The sequence below is a fragment of the Sardina pilchardus genome, chromosome 12 (genome assembly GCF_963854185.1).
Source record: "Sardina pilchardus chromosome 12, fSarPil1.1, whole genome shotgun sequence".
Taxonomy (NCBI): Eukaryota; Metazoa; Chordata; class Actinopteri; order Clupeiformes; family Clupeidae; genus Sardina; species Sardina pilchardus.
Window position 1 is genome coordinate 5,058,198 of NC_085005.1, and position 20,000 is coordinate 5,078,197.

The 20,000-nt window shown below is 49.3% G+C and overlaps 1 protein-coding gene across 1 annotated transcript in view; it reads right to left on the reverse strand.

Annotated features, from left to right (window-relative positions):
- The window catches only part of LOC134097585 (mannosyl-oligosaccharide 1,2-alpha-mannosidase IA-like), a 134,963-nt gene that overhangs the window by 8,229 nt on the left and 106,734 nt on the right, over positions 1-20,000 (reverse strand). The window contains exons 6-9 of the mRNA XM_062550490.1: positions 11,591-11,714; positions 10,274-10,367; positions 5,649-5,764; positions 3,399-3,618 (exon numbers count right to left, since the gene is read on the reverse strand). Of these exons, the coding sequence (XP_062406474.1) occupies positions 3,399-3,618; positions 5,649-5,764; positions 10,274-10,367; positions 11,591-11,714 (554 nt within the window). The remainder of the gene's footprint in view (positions 1-3,398; positions 3,619-5,648; positions 5,765-10,273; positions 10,368-11,590; positions 11,715-20,000) is intronic.

The window sequence follows — 20,000 nt, forward strand, 5'->3', positions numbered from 1 at the left end:
GTGTGTGTGTGTGTGTGTGTGTGTGTGTGTGTGTGTGTGTGTGTGTGTGTATGTAACACTGACTGGTGCGTGCGTAGGACTCGTGGCAGGTGCGGCTGATCTCGGCGGCCAGCTCCATGTGGTGTGTGTATATGTGTGTGTGTGTGTGTGTGTGTGTGTGTGTGTGTGTGTGTGTGTGTGTGTGTGTGTGTGTACTGACTGGTGCGTGCGTAGGACTCGTGGCAGGTGCGGCTGATCTCGGCGGCCAGCTCCATGTGGTGTGTGTTAGGGCTTTGACTTTTGGCCAAAAATCATATTCGAAGTTCGTTTGTTTATTAATATCAAACTTCGAATGTATTCGAATATTTGTTAATAATATTTTGACCATATTATTACGCTACTGAAAAACACGCAGCATTCGTTAAGCTGAATTTCCTTAACCTCCCTCAGTCTCTCTGTCACTCATGCATCTGTGTGTCTCTCTCTCTCTCACACACACACACACACACACACACACACACACGTACACAGCCCCTCACCTCCGTGCACACTGCGTCTGTCTCCATGAAAACGAGATCCCTGGAAGCTTGATTGCACCGATGCACATACGTTGCCCGGGTGGAGGCACTATGCGTACAACTTGCCTAAACTCACTCTCCATGGCCCGCTTTCTCTCGTCCTCCCACATGCGCGCTCTATGGACACCCGTCCCTCGACATGCATCCTAAACATTCACAATCGTGAAATCAATGACGCATAGAAGACAACAAGCTAAATTATCCGGTTAGCATGATTAGCATGCTGCACAGATTAAAACTCTTGCATTCAAGTTGACTGACCATCTCAATACCAATGTCTTCCAACTCCAAGGCCTGTCCCAATGAGGAAGTTACCTACTATTAGTTTGCCTTGAAACTTACACACACGCGGGGAAACTGAATAGTCAAACCAGTAGAGTATTATGAGAAGCTAGCCACCTATGCTACTTTGTTTACAATATTTTAGAGCTTCAACCAGACAGCTGAATTAAAGAGGTGAAGTCGTCATATGAATAGTCTATGTCTTTGTCAATGGCAAGATCGGAATTTAATAACGTTCAAGTTGTTTCCATTCCGTAGCCTAACTCAAGAGATGTCAACAGTAGGCTATAAGCTCACTCACTAAAATCACAGGAGCCCAGATGACTAGTAGCCTAATAGCCTTGCTAATGAGCTCGTGATTCACGACTTTACCAGATGTGAGAAAGCTGCTGAGTCTGAATTGAAAACAACGTTTGCATGCAAACACTGTACAAAAAAATAATGCCCATAACAGGTTCGAATATTAAGAGCTGCCTAAAATTCGTTCGAATATCATATATTTTTCAAAAATTCGAATTATATTCGAATAACGAAGTTCGGAGTCAAAGCCCTAGTGTGTGTGTGTGTGTGTGTGTGTGTGTGTACTGACTGGTGCGTGCGTAGGACTCGTGGCAGGTGCGGGTGATCTCGGCGGCCAGCTCCATGTGGTGTGTGTGTGTGTGTGTGTGTGTGTGTACTGACTGGTGCGTGCGTAGGACTCGTGGCAGGTGCGGGTGATCTCGGCGGCCAGCTCCATGTGGTGTGTGTGTGTGTGTGTGTGTGTGTGTGTGTGTGTACTGACTGGTGCGTGCGTAGGACTCGTGGCAGGTGCGGGTGATCTCGGCGGGCAGCTCCATGTGGTGTGTGTATATGTGTGTGTGTGTGTGTGTGTGTGTGTGTGTACTGACTGGTGCGTGCGTAGGACTCGTGGCAGGTGCGGGTGATCTCGGCGGCCAGCTCCATGTGGTGTGTGTGTGTGTGTGTGTGTACTGACTGGTGCGTGCGTAGGACTCGTGGCAGGTGCGGGTGATCTCGGCGGCCAGCTCCATGTGGTGTGTGTGTGTGTGTGTGTGTGTGTACTGACTGGTGCGTGCGTAGGACTCGTGGCAGGTGCGGGTGATCTCGGCGGCCAGCTCCATGTGGTGTGTGTGTGTGTGTGTGTGTGTGTGTGTGTGTGTGTGTGTGTGTGTGTGTGTGTGTGTGTGTGTGTGTGTGTGTGTGTGTGTGTGTGTGTGTGTGTGTGTGTGTACTGACTGGTGCGTGCGTAGGACTCGTGGCAGGTGCGGGTGATCTCGGCGGCCAGCTCCATGTGGTGTGTGTGTGTGTGTGTGTGTGTGTGTGTGTGTGTACTGACTGGTGCGTGCGTAGGACTCGTGGCAGGTGCGGGTGAACTCGGCGGCCAGCTCCATGTGGTGTGTGTGTGTGTGTGTGTGTGTGTGTGTGTGTGTGTGTGTGTGTGTGTGTGTGTGTGTGTGTGTACTGACTGGTGCGTGCGTAGGACTCGTGGCAGGTGCGGGTGATCTCGGCGGCCAGCTCCATGTGGTGTGTGTGTGTGTGTGTGTGTGTGTGTGTGTGTGTGTGTGTGTGTGTACTGACTGGTGCGTGCGTAGGACTCGTGGCAGGTGCGGGTGATCTCGGCGGCCAGCTCCATGTGGTGTGTGTGTGTGTGTGTGTGTGTGTGTGTGTGTGTGTGTGTGTGTGTGTGTGTGTGTGTGTGTGTACTGACTGGTGCGTGCGTAGGACTCGTGGCAGGTGCGGGTGATCTCGGCGGCCAGCTCCATGTGGTGTGTGTGTGTGTGTGTGTGTGTGTGTGTGTGTACTGACTGGTGCGTGCGTAGGACTCGTGGCAGGTGCGGGTGATCTCGGCGGCCAGCTCCATGTGGTGTGTGTGTGTGTGTGTGTGTGTGTGTGTGTGTACTGACTGGTGCGTGCGTAGGACTCGTGGCAGGTGCGGGTGATCTCGGCGGCCAGCTCCATGTGGTGTGTGTGTGTGTGTGTGTGTGTGTGTGTGTGTGTGTACTGACTGGTGCGTGCGTAGGACTCGTGGCAGGTGCGGGTGATCTCGGCGGCCAGCTCCATGTGGTGTGTGTGTGTGTGTGTGTGTGTGTGTGTGTGTGTGTGTGTACTGACTGGTGCGTGCGTAGGACTCGTGGCAGGTGCGGGTGATCTCGGCGGCCAGCTCCATGTGGTGTGTGTGTGTGTGTGTGTGTGTGTGTGTGTGTGTACTGACTGGTGCGTGCGTAGGACTCGTGGCAGGTGCGGGTGATCTCGGCGGCCAGCTCCATGTGGTGTGTGTGTGTGTGTGTGTGTGTGTGTGTGTGTGTGTGTGTACTGACTGGTGCGTGCGTAGGACTCGTGGCAGGTGCGGGTGATCTCGGCGGCCAGCTCCATGTGGTGTGTGTGTGTGTGTGTGTGTGTGTGTGTGTGTGTGTGTGTGTGTACTGACTGGTGCGTGCGTAGGACTCGTGGCAGGTGCGGGTGATCTCGGCGGCCAGCTCCATGTGGTGTGTGTGTGTGTGTGTGTGTGTGTGTGTGTGTGTGTGTGTGTGTGTGTGTGTGTGTGTGTGTGTGTGTACTGACTGGTGCGTGCGTAGGACTCGTGGCAGGTGCGGGTGATCTCGGCGGCCAGCTCCATGTGGTGACCCGTCTGCTGGTCAGGAGCTCCGTCGGCGCCCAGAGCGATCATGCCGCCGGCGAAGCAGGTCAGGTGACCCATCTTGTGCTCCAGCAGACCCCCCTTCCACTCCGCTATGTAGGTCAGACCCCCGCCAGACTTGCGGATCAGGTTCTTCTCTATGGCCTGCAGATGGAGGGACCAGGAGAGGACAAGAAGGAGAGAGAGAGAGATAGACAGATATGGTGAGAGGAGCAGACAGATGTACATACACACGTGGAAACACACACACACAGATTCAGGAATATATATAGAGGGATATGGAGAAAGGAGGAGAGAGGAGAAGGAGAGGAGAAGTGAAGGAGTGAGAAGGGATGAGAATGGACAGATGGAGAAAGAACGAGAAGAGGAGTGAGGGAAGGAGTACGGAATGAGAACAGACAAATAGAAAAAAGGAGGAGGAGAGGAAAAGATAGAGAGAGAGAGTAAGAAAGATGAGGTGAGTGCATCAGTGATAGGACGGGACGGAGTTAGTCAGGAGGGCAAGTTGAGCAGCTCGAGGCCCTCCCTCCTCCATCACAGCCAGTTCAGAGCTCCCTAATTAAGTCTGATCTCCATTTAGCCAACTGTGGAGCTCTGCTCCGGCCAACCCACACGCCACTGTGAAGCTCCGAGAGGAGAGCGCTAGAAACGCCAGGCTAATTAGCGCAGCTTAAGTAAAAGAAGAAAGAAATCACAATAAAAAAAGAAACAGTGTAATATTTTACGCGGATGATTATCATTACTATTATTATGGCAATAAGCACAGAGCGCAGATTGTGACTGCGGTTTCTTAATTGCACAACACAGCCTATTACAATCCCTGGAATTTAACACATGTGATGAATTAGCAAAACCCTTATTAAATCTAATGAACAAAAAATTGAATGACTCAATTCGCGTTTTTTTTCTTTTTTTTCTGACAGTTAGGAAACTGAGTAATCAGAGACTATTATGGGTCTTTGGTTAGAGGAAACACATTGACACACACACACACATACACACACACACACACACACACACTGTGTGATGAAGAATGCTAGTGTCATTTCCTCCTGGCCGATAACACACACCTTTCACTGGGTTATTACTGTAGATGAGAGTAGAGGACTAGCGGCCATGTTATCAGGGGAGAACTAAGTGGCTTCACAGCTGAATACTGAGCACCGACACACACACGAGTGCAGAAGTGTGCATGAGGGTGTGTGTGTACACTTGTGTCTCATGTGACTTCAATAAAATAGTGTGTGTGTGTATGTGCGCGCGTGCGTACGTGTGTGTTTATCCTGTCTAAAACCTAGTCGCGCTCGAGTTTCAGTCACAGTGCTGGTTCTTGATAAGCCCCCCTCGTCCCTCAGTCTCTCCACACTCCTGTTAGCCGACACACACACACACACACACACACACACACACACACACACACACACACACACACACACACACACACACACACACACACACACACACACACACACACACACACACACACACACACACACACACACACACACACACACACACACACACACACACACACACACACACACACACACACACACACACACACACACACACACACACACGGTTCCTCGGGGCATGCCGGTGCTGCCAGTGTGTATGTTAACTCCTCACAGATCTTGGGCCATGTTCTGAAGGCGCGCCTGATGTTTACTTTGTGTCTGGCTGCGCTAGAATGTTCTGGAAAGGCCAAGGCTGAGGGCTGGGGGGGGGGGGGGTGGGGGGGTTGGGCTATGCTATAGGCCATGGGGGACCGCTGTTCAAAGCTGCCATGCCGCAGACTGAGAGGGGAGTGCAACTATGTGGAACACTGATAAACATCACACACACACACACACACACACACACACACACACACGCATAGCTGGTGGGAGAAGTAGTGAAAAAGGGGCAGTGGGCTGGTGTGTGATGCCTGCGGTGTGTGTGTGTGTGTGTGTGTGAGAGTGTGAATCTTTTCATGTGTATGTATGTGTCTCTCAGCATCAACCTTTGAGCAGGAAAGTGCTGGTGCTTGAAAACTGTATCCTGCAGGAGTTTGCATTTCAGCGTGAGTAGGCTTGAGATCTGATGCAGGGGAGGGTCAGGATGCTGGCAGGTAAAGTATGTGTGTGTGTGTGTGTGTGTGTGTGTGTGTGTGTGTGTGTGCGTGTGTGTATTACCTGGAGAGCATCGTAGTAGAGTTTCTTCCCGTCCTCGTCCGATTTGTCAGACATGATCCAGGCTTTTAGCAGATACTCATAGAAGCTGTCACCCAGTCCACCCACCGACACATGATCTGGAACACACACACACACACACACACACAATAAAATGTCAGTCATGTTGCCATAGTAACCCTGAACTGGGACAGTGTGTGTGTGTGTGTGTGTGTGTGTGTGTGTGTGTGTGTGTGACACTGAGTGACAGATGCTATAATCTCTCTCTGCCTGTCTGTGTTGGGGATGTTAAATGTCAGCTCCCTGAATGCACATCCACGCAAACCAATCGGTGACAAGACATATGCACACAAACACACACGCACACACACACACACACACACACACAAACACAAATGAGGAGTTTCTTTACTCTTCTTTTCACTTTCATTCTATTTGTCCTACTTCCCTTGTTTATATTCACTACCCCACATTCTTTCTTTCTATCTCTCTCTCTCTCTCTCCCTCCATGTCTCCCCCCCCCCCCCCCCTGGTGTCCAATGAGCTCAGTGTGAGGGATGAGTGTGAGCTCTCTGTTGTGTTTGTCCCACTGACGCCGGCGCTCCCTCATCCATATTTATTCCTCATTAGCGGCCGGCGCTCGTTTGGACTGATAGAGATTAGCCGTCAGCCGCAATTACTAGCGCAGCGCTAGCCGCCGTGCCCGACGCAGACGCCACCGCCGCAACAGCTGCCTACCCAGAACCTGAAGAGAAAGACCCGCTGGGGAGCATATCAGTTCCTCCTGTCACACAGCACAGCGCCACCTAAGGGTAGGAGGTCCTACTGAAGCGTTTAGATTGTGATCTTATTTCTTAGCAGTGAGGCAGAAGTACACAATAGCGGCTCGTACCAGCTGGCTTGCTAGTTAAGGAAATATATTCAATAGTATTTTTTTCAGGGGGTTATGTGCAATTTGCTTGGCTGCTGGGCTCAGGTAGTCCCCAACCTATTGTCAGGATATGACATGAAATACATAGAATCATGGACTTTACCTTTAAGATCATAGCAGAGGGGTTTGGTACCTGTAATTTCCCGACTATTAGCCGCGACTTATACATTGATTTTGCAAAATTTCTTCAGCTATGAGGTTAATACAGGGGGGCAGTTAATATGGTGTTAATATGGTTTTGTTTCTTTTAACTTGCATAAAACACTGTCCTGCGGCTTATACACAATGCGGCTTATATGTGGGAAATTACTGTATAAAGGCAGTCACAGACCTTTAAGGCCATAGCAGTGAAGTTTGGTGCCTTTCACCTTTGCCTTTAAGGTTTGGTGTAAAGGTATCCCTGCTAACTACCCTGCTGCTAAAGGTTGAGAGGCTAATTTCCCTGCAGCTGTTGTTGACAGGCTAACTGCCCTGCTACTAAAGGATGAGAGACTTACTGCCCTGCTGCTGTTGTTGAGAGACTAACTGCCCTGCTGCTGAGGGATGAGAGGCTAACTGCCCTGCTGCTAAAGGATGAGAGACTAACTGCCCTGCTGCTGTTGCAGAGAGGCTAAGTGCCCTGCTGCTGTTGTTGAGAGACTAACTGCCCTGCTGCTGAGGGATGAGAGGCTAACTGCCCTGCTGCTAAAGGATGAGAGACTAACTGCCCTGCTGCTGTTGCAGAGAGGCTAAGTGCCCTGCTGCTGTTGCAGAGAGGCTAAGTGCCCTGCTGCTGTTGTAGAGAGGCTAAGTGCCCTGCTGCTAAAGGATGAGAGGCTAACTGCCCTGCTGCTGTTGTTGAGAATCTAACTGCCCTGCTGCTGTTGTTGAGAGGCTAACTGCTCTGCTGCTGAGGGATGAGAGGCTAACTGCCCTGCTGCTAAAGGATGAGAGGCTAACTGCCCTGCTGCTAAAGGATGAGATGCTAACTGCCCTGCTGCTAAAGGATGAGAGGCTAACTGCCCTGCTGCTAAAGGATGAGAGGCTAACTGCCCTGCTGCTAAAGGATGAGATGCTAACTGCCCTGCTGCTAAAGGATGAGAGGCTAACTGCCCTGCTGCTAAAGGATGAGATGCTAACTGCCCTGCTGCTGAGGGATGAGAGGCTAACTGCCCTGCTGCTAAAGGATGAGAGGCTAACTGCCCTGCTGCTAAAGGATGAGAGGCTAACTGCCCTGCTGCTGAGGGATGAGAGGCTAACGGGCTTATCAGTGGAAGGACAGGTAACACATCCCCACCTGCCGTCTAACACACATCCCCATGGTGCCCTGTTAGGGGGTGGCTGGGCTGGACAGTGTGTGTGTGTGTGTGTGTGTGTGTGTGTGTGTGTGAGAGAGAGAGATAGGGAGAGTCTAGAGGCAGCGCGAGACAAGACAGTTCTCAGTGGAGAACTAGTGGTAAAGAGGCCGTCAGGCGTAACGATGTTGGCAGAGAGAAGGGTAGTCAGTTGAAAGGAAACACACAGACACACACGCACAAAGAGAGATAGTTTGTGTGGCTGACTGAGTGCATCTCAACTGTGTGTGTGTGTGTGTGTGTGTGTGTGTGTGTGTGTGTGCGGGGGGGGGGGGGGGGGGGTCTCTCTGCCTTGTCCTCCTGATTCCAGTCTAAATGTGATGGGCATATCGAGACGGGATATGGATGGGACAGGAAGCATATCTGAAGGACAAGTAGACTATTTATACCACAGCCCCTTTAATGAGCAACAACACCAGGGCCACACACACACACACACACAGAGAGAAACAGAAACAGAGAGGAAGAGGAGAAGAGGAAAAGACAGGGAAAGAGATAAAGAGAGGGAGAGATAGAGAGGATGAAGGAGAGAGAGAGAGAGAGAGAGAGAGAGAGAGAGAGACATAAAAGACAGTGAGCGGGAGATAGAGAGAAGTGAAGCCTGACCGTATCTATAAGAGGCCGATGGTTGGCAGCGTTGCTCTCTGAAGTCACGGAGAGAAACGGAAGCAAGGCATGACATGCGTCTCACCCTATATATATATATATGAGTGAAGGAGTGTGTGCGTTCATGTGTGTGTGTGTGTGTGTGTGACAGATGTCTATTTCCATGAGGCGTCCGGCCTGTGCCATCATCCTGGGCCCCCCGAGGCGAGCCTGTCGTGTCCCATCATCCTTGATTAGATCCCCCGGATTCAAAAATAGAGCCGCCGCCGCCGATGCTACCACTGCACTCCTCGTGCCAAGGCGGCCTGATGCAACCGCTTTTATGCGCTTGCAGATCGCTCGGGCAACTAGCGCCACTGCTTGATGCGGTCTCTTGGTGGGGCTCGCTCGCGTCCAGGCTGATGTCTCGCTCTCTCGAACGCGTCAGAAGATCACACTGCGTGGATCGCCCCTGCCACCGCTTTGAGAAGTGGGTCAGCTTGGATGCCACTGCTTTCCATCCATGTGATGTGAAATGGCGTTCAGGATGTGAATATTCAATGGGTGATGTGCACTCTGATGTAGCTGCATGAGATAAAGGTCCCTTTCTCCTGTCTTCACTGCTCTCCTCTCCTCTGCTCTCCTCTGTCTCCCTCTCTCTCTCTCCTTCTCTTTTCTCTCCATCACACACACACACACACACACACACACACATGACTAGACTGAAAGGACACAAAACTCCAGTCTGAGATCCACTTTACAAGGCCTACAAGAATGAAAGTTTGGTGTTGACTGACCCACTCATGAACATCTTACCCAGCATGAAACAAGGTTAGGCGGAAGCAGGACACCTACTTTTGTGTTTGGTGACTTGACACACACACACACACACACACACGCGCGCGCGCACGCGCACGCACGCACACACACTTGTTGTGACTTTCAATAAAAGCGGGGAGGGACACAGGCATATGACCCCCTCTGGTTCCTGCAGCGCTGGCGAGAGGGAAGCATCCCATAGCCAGAGACAGAGAGCGGAACGGGGGAAGCAGAGCCAGACACCGCCGAGATGATGGAGTGAAAGATTACAGCGACGGATGAGAGAGCGCCGAGAGAGTGATATGCCAAGAGAGAGAGAGAGAGAGGAGGAGGGCGCACGAGCGAGGGAGCGAGGGATGATGGAGTGAGAGACTATAGAGAGAGATATCTGTTAGAGATGACAAGAGACCTGAACCAGAGACGATGGTTCAGAGAGATGGAGAGAGAGAGAGAGAGAGAGAGAGAGAGAGAGAGAGAGAGGTGAGAGAGAGGTGAGAGATGAAAGAAGTGATAGTAGAGTGAATGATGACGGAGTGAAATATGACGGATGGAGAGATATGGAGGGAGTGAGGAACGGTAGAAAGAACACAGATGGGGAAAAAGAGAGATGGAGTGAAAACAGTGTTATGTTCAGACTGAAGGAGGGGATAAGGTCAGTGACACACACACACAAACACATTACTGACACAGAGGCTATGGGGCAAACATCCATCAGAGGGTATGGGGCGGATATCCGTCAGTGGGTATGGGGCGAATATCTGTGTGTGTGTGAGTGTGTGTGTGTGCGCGCAGTGCTTAAAACAAAGAAAATTCCTGTGCCTAAAACTATGTTGTTACACAAAACTATATATTGTCAATTCTTAAAATGACCTGGCTAATGCTTGAAAACCGGCACAGTGCCTGAGAACTTTAAGCACTGTGTGTGTGTGTGTGTGTGTGTGTGTTAGCATGCTACTTACGTTGACCCCACTGGCCACTGTTGGGGTTCAGGTAGTTGGGGTAGAGTCCTGAGGGCTTATCCAGCCGGTTGAGAACTTTCCGGATGTTCATGACCTGCAGAGAGCAGCAACGGTCAGACGGTCAGAGCTACTCACAACCTCAATACTCAGTATAGCGCAGAAGACAGCTATCAAATCTCACCCTCAATACTAAGTACAGCACCACAGAGTACAGCTGTCAAATCTCACCCTCAATACTAAGTACAGCACCACAGAGTACAGCTGTCAAATCTCACCCTCAATACTAAGTACAGCACCACAGAGTACAGCTGTCAAATCTCACCCTCAATACTAAGTACGGCAAAGAGTACAGCTGTCAAATCTCACCCTCAATACTAAGTACGGCAAAGAGTACAGCTGTCAAATCTCACCCTCAATACTAAATACGGCAAAGAGTACAGCTGTCAAATCTCACCCTCAATACTAAATACGGCAAAGAGTACAGCTGTCAAATCTCACCCTCAATACTAAGTACAGCAGTTAAATCCCATCCTCAATACTCAATACAGCTGTCAAATCTCACCTCTAAAAAACCTCATAATAATGATAATACATTTTATTCGTAACACACTTTACATTCACAAAGAGTGCTACAAGAAATGGCATTAAAAATAAGTATACAAGTATACATAGAGTATAAGTAAGTACGTACATAAATATACAATTCTACAGAAAACAGAAAACTCTCACCACACAGCGCTCTACTGCCAACAGAAGAGAGCAAAACACTACATACATCCATATATCGACAAGGTACTGTACACTATCATCCAGAAAGAACTGCAGCCCGATCGACAACATCATTTACCCGTTGTCCCTGCACATCTACTGTAGGCCCATGCTGTCCGAGCTGAGTGTGCTGGGACTGCCTGACTGTGCTCAAGGGTAGCTGCTGACATTTCATTTCATTTCATTTCGCTTGGTTTCTACTGGTGTTTCTCTCCCACTGTTCTTTAGGGTGGGAGTGTCAGAGCTACGAGAACAGCTCTTCACAATGAAGTGAAAATGACAGCCCAGGTGCCTCCTAAGAGCCCTGCTTCTGACTGCTCCAAACCCTCCATTTTCATTCATTTATAGGAGTCAGACAGAGGTGGTGTGTGTGTATGTGTGTGTTGTCTTTGTGTAGACCAGGCCAAGTGTGCTGTCAGGGTTGTGTGTGTGCTTGTGTGTGTGTGTGTGTGTGTTGTCTTTGTGTAGACCAGGCCAAGTGTGCTGTCAGGGGTGTGTGTGTGTGTGTGTGTGTGTGTGTGTGTACAGTGAGAGGGGCCCTCTGCTCACCTTCTCGGCGAAGATGGGGTTCCCAGACAGTTTGCTGAGGTGCATGAACTCCAGGTGCAGCGTGCCGTACTCCGCCAGGATGCTGCTCCCACCAGACGCCCACGGCCAGTTACGCCCGATACCACTGCAGAGACCACACACACACACACACACACACACACACACACACACACACACACACACACACACACACACACACACACACACACACACACACACACACACACACACACACACACACACACACACACACACACACACACACACACACACACACACACACACACACACACACACACACACAGAGAGAGAGAGAGAGAGTTTAGCACAATACTACTGCAGAGACAACATACACAGAAAAAGAGTGGGTTTATAAGTGTGAATGCCTTTTCCATCACTGTTGATGATATTTCAATAACGAATGTAAATGTATTCATTCATATGCAAATGATGTTACCCAGGGCCTGCTCTAGATCACACTGGCATTACATAAAATAGACCAACTCCAAGGCTATACAAAAGGAAAGCATCAGATAGACAGACAGACAGATAGACCACTATGTTAGGAAGAGCTAAAGCATTAGATTAGAAAGCAACAGAACTTCCACACATGTTTACAGCCACTGTCAGACTATTGTTTTGCTCCATGACATTTACAATGCCAAGCCTCTCCCTGGCTGGAGGATGGACACAGTGTGTGTGTGCGTGTGTGTCCTACAGGGCGAAGCGTGGGAACACACAGGCCTCTAAGGGAACTGTGATTACACAAGGGCTAAATCAGGACTAATTAGCTGTCAACTCATAATCTACTACACAGCTTGCTGCTCTCCATGTCTCAATAAACACACACACACACACACACACAGCTCTCCATGTTTCAGCAAACACACACACACACTGCTCTCCATGTTTCAATAAACACACACACATACACGTGTACACACACACACACACACAAATATGTAAACAACCGCAGTGCTGTACAACCTAATTCCAACACAGAGTGTGATGATCCATTGTGCGCCCTGGATTGTAGTCTAATAACCTGTCAGTTCTCTCAGCTGACACCATAACACACACAAACACCAAATCACAACCAGCACGCACGCACGCACGCACGCACACACGCACACACGCACACACGCACACACGCACACACGCACACACGCACACACACACACACACACACACACACACACACACACACCTGCTCATAACACTCACGAGTGCCCATTCACAAGCAACAGAGACGGAGCGGATGGAGGAGGGATTTCTCCAACAGGTTCTTCAGACAACCATTAAGGCAAAGACTGAATGAAGTTGTGACAGCACACAACACACATGCTGCTGCTGCTGCTGCTGCTGTGTGTGTGTGTGTGTGTGTGTGTGTGTGTGTGTGTGTGTGTGTGTGTGTGTGTGTGTGTCTTTGAGAGAGATAGAGAGGGAGTGAGGGATTTTAGAATCACACATAGCGTTTCATAATTCTGTTATTTTATCTTCTGCTGTTTTCAAAAACGTACCGGTATATATTGTCTTTATTGACAATATTCACAATCTTTCATTGTATACACTGTCTTTGTGAATTAGTGGTGGGGGAAAAAATCGATTCTGTTCAGTATCGCGATATTTTGTGCATGCAATTATATCGATACGAGTAGCTCAAAGTATCGCAATACTTAATTACATAATTTAATTATCTATTTTACTTTTAGTTGAGGCGAGTTTACTCAGGGTTTACTCTGATCACATTAAATTTGCTAGATAGATAGATATATAGATCAAAAAGCAAATAGTAAGGACCTTGATATGCACCATGCCATGACAAAGTGAGTTGAACGGTGTTATTTTCCTTATTTTTTGTAATGCCTTCGAACAATATGAGAGACATGAATAGCAATATATTGCAGAATCGAATCGCAATATGTGTTGTATCGCAATATGTTTAGAATCGCAATAATATCGGATTGTGGCCCAAATATCACAATAGTATCGAATTGTCATTCTTTTGCCAATTCCCACCCCTATTGTGAATGGTACCGGTAATGGCAAAAAAAAATAACTAAAGAGAGCGAGGGAGACAGAGAGAGAGAGATAGATAGATAGATAGATAGAAATAGTGAAGGAGAGAAAGAGAGTGGGAATGTCCGAAGGAAAGAGAAAGTCTTGTGTGTCTGTCTGTGTGTGTGTGTGTGTGTGTGTGTGTGTGTGTGTGTGTGTGTGTGTGTGTGTGTGTGTGTGTAAGTAAACCCGACAGCAGCCCCAACACAGATGCTATTACCTTGGTGTACCTCCTGTCAGCTGTGAGGAGCCCCAGTCAGCCCTGATGATAAGGACCAATGGGAGGCTACGTAAACACTCAGCGCAGGACTAAATAATGACGACCATCATCGAGCGCTCAGAAGACTCTCTTTCAATCAAAACAGGGCAGAATTCAAGTTCAATATGCACTTAGCCTGGAGAAAAAGATGAGCAGAAATGCACTAAAAAAAAACCTCAACTCTCCCAACGTGCCGCCAAAAGAGCGGATTTATTCACAGACATGCATTTAGTGCAGCTCATTTCTGTCTTGTGCATTTCATCCCGAGGACAAACGATTAAAAAGCACACAAAAGCGCTAAAATGCACGGTCCATTGTCTTTCTAGCTTTGTGCTCTAACATAGCTGTGTGCATGATGGAAAGTGACACAGAGTGGTGGAGACGCTGGAGGCTCAGAGGAGACGAGGCCCGAGACTTCAGCCAGCGAGGCAGAGGCACTATCTGTCATCGGAACCCACTAGCTTTACGGGCCATAGATGAGCATATATTTAGAACATGGGAGTATGTGTGTGGTGTGTGTGTGTGTGTGTGTGTGTGTGTGTGTGTGTGTGTGTGTGTGTGTGTGTGTGTGTGTGTGTACACACATGCGTGTCTTTATACTGTAGAGCCACGCATGTTGCCCCCCCATGTCATCATTCACCACACTGGAGCTCACCGCCTGAAGGAATGTCAATGCTTCTGCTAGTCCCGATTGCTTGAGCACACACACACACACACACACAAATATGTATTCACAGATCAGCTCTGGGAGAGAGGGACATGGGGAGGAGACACACACACACACACACACACACACAGACACACCACGCCAACATACGAGGAAGGAGTGAAACAGAATAAGTAAGAGAGGACAGAAGAGAGGGCAAGTCAAGTGTGTGAGTGAATGCATGAGAAGGACAGAACCCCTCCACAGACAGGCGCGTGCTGGAGCATTAATCCAGCCCCTCTCTAACACACACACACACACACACACACACACACACTGCTGTGCAGAATTTGGGTTTCATTACACAGCTGATTAGATCAATTAAGTCAGGCTCCTCAAATGACTGACAAAACAAAGTCGAGTGTGTGTGTGTGTACAGGCATGTGGCGTGTGTGTGACGTCATTTCCCCAATTCTAATCAACAGACCTCAACATAGGACAAGTGCTTCACACTCACGTCTCTCTTTCACTCTCTGACACACACACACACACACACACACACACACACACACACACACACACACACTAGCCAGACTGAACTCCAGTTGAGTGGCTAAAATGACCATTCTATCTCTTCCTCTTCCAGTATGTCTCCTTCACTCCATCTCTCTCTCTGTGTGTCTCCATCACTCCATCTCTCTCTCCGTGTGTCTCCATCACTCCATCTCTCTCTCCGTGTGTCTCTATCACTCCATCTCTCTCTCTCTCTCCGTTAGCGACAGGAAATGGCACAGATCTCCACTCATCCGTAGCCGATCCGTCAAATCCCCTCGGTGAGATCGGCAGCTGAATGCCAGCTTCCTGACAAAGCCACCACCACCACCACACACATCCTGACAACACACACACACACACTGACACCCACAAAATCTGTCTGTCTCTCTCAAACACACACACAAACACACACACACACATGTAATCACACATCACACCAGTCCTCTTCACGCGCACACACACACACACACACACACACACACACACACACACACACACACACACACACACACACACACACACACACAAGCACAGAGATCCTCCCTCTCATGATCATCAGGGGCCCCATCACATGATGGGAGGGGACAGCAGTAACCCAGAGCACAGGGTTCCTACACTTGGGGCCCTGAGGAGAGATCAAAGCCCAAAGGCACACTTCTCTATCTGGGTACCAGGGAAAACCCACACACTCCATGACTTTAGACCACATAGAAAGTCACTGCGTGTGTGTGTGTGTGTGTGTGTGTGTGTGTGTGTGTGTGTGTGTGTGTGTGTGTGTGTGTGTGTGTGTGTGCCCCAACAGCCATTTAATCTCTCCTCTGCACTGTTGCTGGCCATTTGAGAGGGTTCCTGCAGTTGCTCATTTAAGGACTTACACACACTCAGAGGAATGGCTGTGTGTGTGTGTGTGTGTGTGTGTGTGTGTGTGTGTGTGTGTGTCTGTGTGTCTGTGTGTGTCTGTGTGTGTGTGTGTGTGTGTGTGTGTGTGTGTGTGTGTTTGAGTGCTGATGTGTGCTTGTCTAGTGCCCAGTGTGAACCAAGGTTATGGCCGTCAAATATCCCACTCCCTGGAGGGCAGCCCTGAGAGGACAACCAGCCCCCTATTAAAGCCAACCATGTCCAGGGGTCTGTGTGTGCGTGTGTGTGTGTGTGTGTGTGTGTGTGTGTGTGTGTGTGTGTGTGTGTACCAGCCCCTTTATTAAAGCCAATGATGTCCAGGGGCAGGTGTCCATTCTCTCTGACCCCACCTTCATGCCATCTCTCCTCCTCCATGCTCTCTCTCTCTCTCTCTCTCTATCCCTCCCTCCATCATCTCTCCCTCTTTCATCACTGCCCCCCAGGGTCATCCCTTGCTCACTGACCTGCTGCACTGCAGTAGGCAATAATTCATATGGAGGGAGGGAGAGAGAGAGGGAGAGAGAGAAGGCAGGGAGATGGAGCGAGGGAGAAAAGGAGAATGAGAGAGAGAAGGTAAGGAGATGGAGGAGAGAGAGAGAGAGAGAGAAGAAAGTGAAAGAGAGAAAGAGAGAAGGCAAGGAGATAGAAGGGCAGGAGGGGAAAAAAGAGATACAAGATGAAAGGAGGAGAAAGAGAGAAGAGAAAAGAGAAGCAGAGGTACAGAAGTAGCGAGTGATGAAAGACAGCAGAGCGGAGGAGGGGAGCGAGGGAGTGAGTCCTCCTAATGAGTAGAAACTTGGGGAGGGCTGCCTGTCCTGGGCACTTTAACGACCCGCCTAATTGGGGGGGTCGCTCGAGGGCGGGCCCGTGTTAATTAAAAGCACGTCCTCCCAGCAGCGCCCCAGCCGGGCGTAAAGTGCTGAGTCACCTGTAGGTTAAAGATGACTCGGGGGGAAAAAGCCCAGGCTGTAAATGGAGGGCAGGGTGGCCAGGGGAGGTTAAAGAGGCCTCGGCAGGACGGAGGAGCATTAAGAGCTTCTGTTGTGAGAGCCAGTGTACCATTACACACTTGGCATAGCACCGACAGGATGCTGCCAGCCACCGAACTGGACAGAAGGGAGATTTGATGTGTGTGTGTGTGTGTGTGTGTGTGTGTGTGTGTGTGGAGGGCGGGGTGGTTTAGTGTGTGACAGTGAAAACGAGACAAGACGGTGACGTAATGTATGTGTGTGTGTGTGCCTGTGTGTGTATATGAGAGAGATTGTGTGGGGATGGGGGTGCCTACGGTGTGACAGTGCAAAAGAGACAAGAGGGTGATGTAATGTACGTGTGTGTGTGTGTGTGTGTATGGGGATGTCTACTGTGTGACAGTGAAAAAGAGACAAGAGGCTGATTGTCCATTAGCATTATTCTGTTTTTAATTAGCAGCCCTCTCTAATGGAATGAGGCATTAAGGATTAAGGTGGAATGGGCCCTTACTTATCTGGGATGCCATCAGGGCTGGCCCTGTCTCTCCCCCTCTCTCTTCCTCCTCTCTTTTCTGTCTATATCTCTCTCTCCCTCTTCTGTCTCTCTCTCTCCTTTACTCTTTTCTATCTCCATCTCTCTCTGACTATTTTCTGTCTCCATCTCCCTCTTTCTTTTCTATCTTCTTCAGTCTCCATCTCTCTCTCTCTTCTCTCTCTCTCTCTCCCTCACTCTTTTCTGTGATGCCATCAGGGCTGGCCCCGTCTCCCTCCCTCTCTCTTCCTCCTCCTCTCTTTTCTGTCTCCATCTCTCTCTCCCTCTTCTGTCTCTCTCTCTCCTTTACTCTTTTCTATCTCCATCTCTCTCTGACTATTTTCTGTCTCCATCTCCCTCTTTCTTTTCTATCTTCTTCAGTCTCCATCTCTCTCTCTCTTCTCTCTCTCTCTCTCATACACACACACACACACATGCCTGCTATCTCTTTCCTTCTCCCAAGTTCTCCATGCATGATTTCACTCCATTAGGTCCACATTAGACCTCTTCTGTTTCCACGGCTACACGTTCGGATTCTGCAGTCCTCAACACCCGTGCAACCATTTATGCTCTCTGCCACGGATATCGCCGTGGTGATATACAGTACAGTGACAAGTGGAAGTGTTTTGCTGCCGTTGCCATGATACTGCGAGCAGTACCTGTTTTGACTGCCAAAATATCTTACATTTGTAGGTTAGCCTCGAGGGTTTTGAGACGGTTTTACATCAACCAGTCGTGAGGGATATTTAAATTGCAAACCAAAAGATCACACAGATGTAAATGCCTACCGAGTTCAAATGGGTCATAAATAAATAAAACAACAACAAAAAGTTAAAAGTGTAAAAAGTTAACGACTGCAGGAGAACATCATTTATTTAGTTCAAATAAAAAGTGTTGGGTTTTTTTTCTTCGATGAAGTGATTATTTTGTAGAAAGTAAGATTCTCAGCACTGAATACTTCACAGCCTTCACATCAACAAGAGATACAGTAACTAAAGAAAGTAGACCCATGCGAAGTTCTCTGATACAGCTGTCAGCACGCACCAACCCACACGCGCACACACAAACACACATATACACACACACACAACAGGGTGTATGCTGGCCTGCTGAGGAACAGACACGGCAACATGCAGCACCAACATGGGAGACTAAACGGCATTCATGTTCTGTCTGCCTCCATATGTCTCCCTCCCCCCTTCTCTCTCTCCCTCCCTCCCCCTTCTCTCTCTCCCTCCCTCCCTCCTCTCTCTTCCCTCCATCTCTCCCCAACCTGGCGCTGCCTTCTTTCCTTAATCGAGTAGAACAGACTGAACAGACTACATGCAAGGTTTGTTTTTCTTTAAATCTTCAAACAATTTGGTCTTTTTCTTCCATTTTGGTGTGCAGTGTGTTCTATCGTCTATCGACTCCCCTCCTCTCTCTCTCTCTCTCTCTCTCTGCCTGTGGTGTGTGTGTGTGTGTGTGTGTGTGTGTGAGTGTGTGTGTGAGTGTGTGTGTATGTGTGTGTGTGTGTGTGTGCCTGTGGTGTGTGTAATTGAATTGGGGCAGGTGAAGTCAAGTTCAACTGATGGGAGGCAGGAGGGCCACTTTATCTGCTTTATGCTCCTCATGGAGACGAGAGGCCAGAGAGTGCAGGAGCAAGATAACACAGGAACCAGCCATACATGTGTGTGTGTGTGTGCGTGCGTGTGTGTGCGCGCGCATGTGCATGTGTGTTTGCGTGCGTGCGTGTGTGACATGTCCCTAAAGAGAGACCCTTATAATGTACTGATACGAGACAGCCAGAGAGATTCTATAGAGAAGAAGGAGAGACAGGAGAGAGAGTCCGGAGCGTGTGGAAGTGTGTGCGCAGGATGAGGAAAAAAACAGCAAGACACACTCTAGTAAGCATGCTGTACACAGGACCCGAACATTCCAGAACAGCCCTGAACGTAGCACGCACACACAGACACACACACACACACACACACACACACACACACATCTGAGCGATGCCTGATGAGTCAGTGCAGAGGGTGCAGGTGCTTGAGGCTCTGGGAGTGGAGCACCCAGTGAGGGGCATGTGGATCAGCACAAGGTCACTGCAGCAGCAGCAGCTCCCAGTGTGACTGTGAGCCTCTGTTCCAGGGACTTTACGGTCTGTAAAGTTAAACGAGCCTCACCTCCGGACCTGCTGAAGGAGGTGTGGCCATCTCTCTCTCACACACACAGGCACGCACACACACACACACACACACACACACACACACACACGCAAGCAAGCAAGCAGGCAGGCAGGCACTCACTCAAACACTCACATACACACACACACACACACACACACACACACAGCTAACTTTTCTGTCACTACTGAGAACTTTTGATTTGTGGCCTTCCAAAGTTGTTTGAGTTTGGTGATATATACCGGTATGCTTACGGACCATTTGTTTTTCTCAGCTGTCAAAACTACCTATTCAGGAAGGAAGTAAAGCAGTCCAGTTGGAGATGAGAAA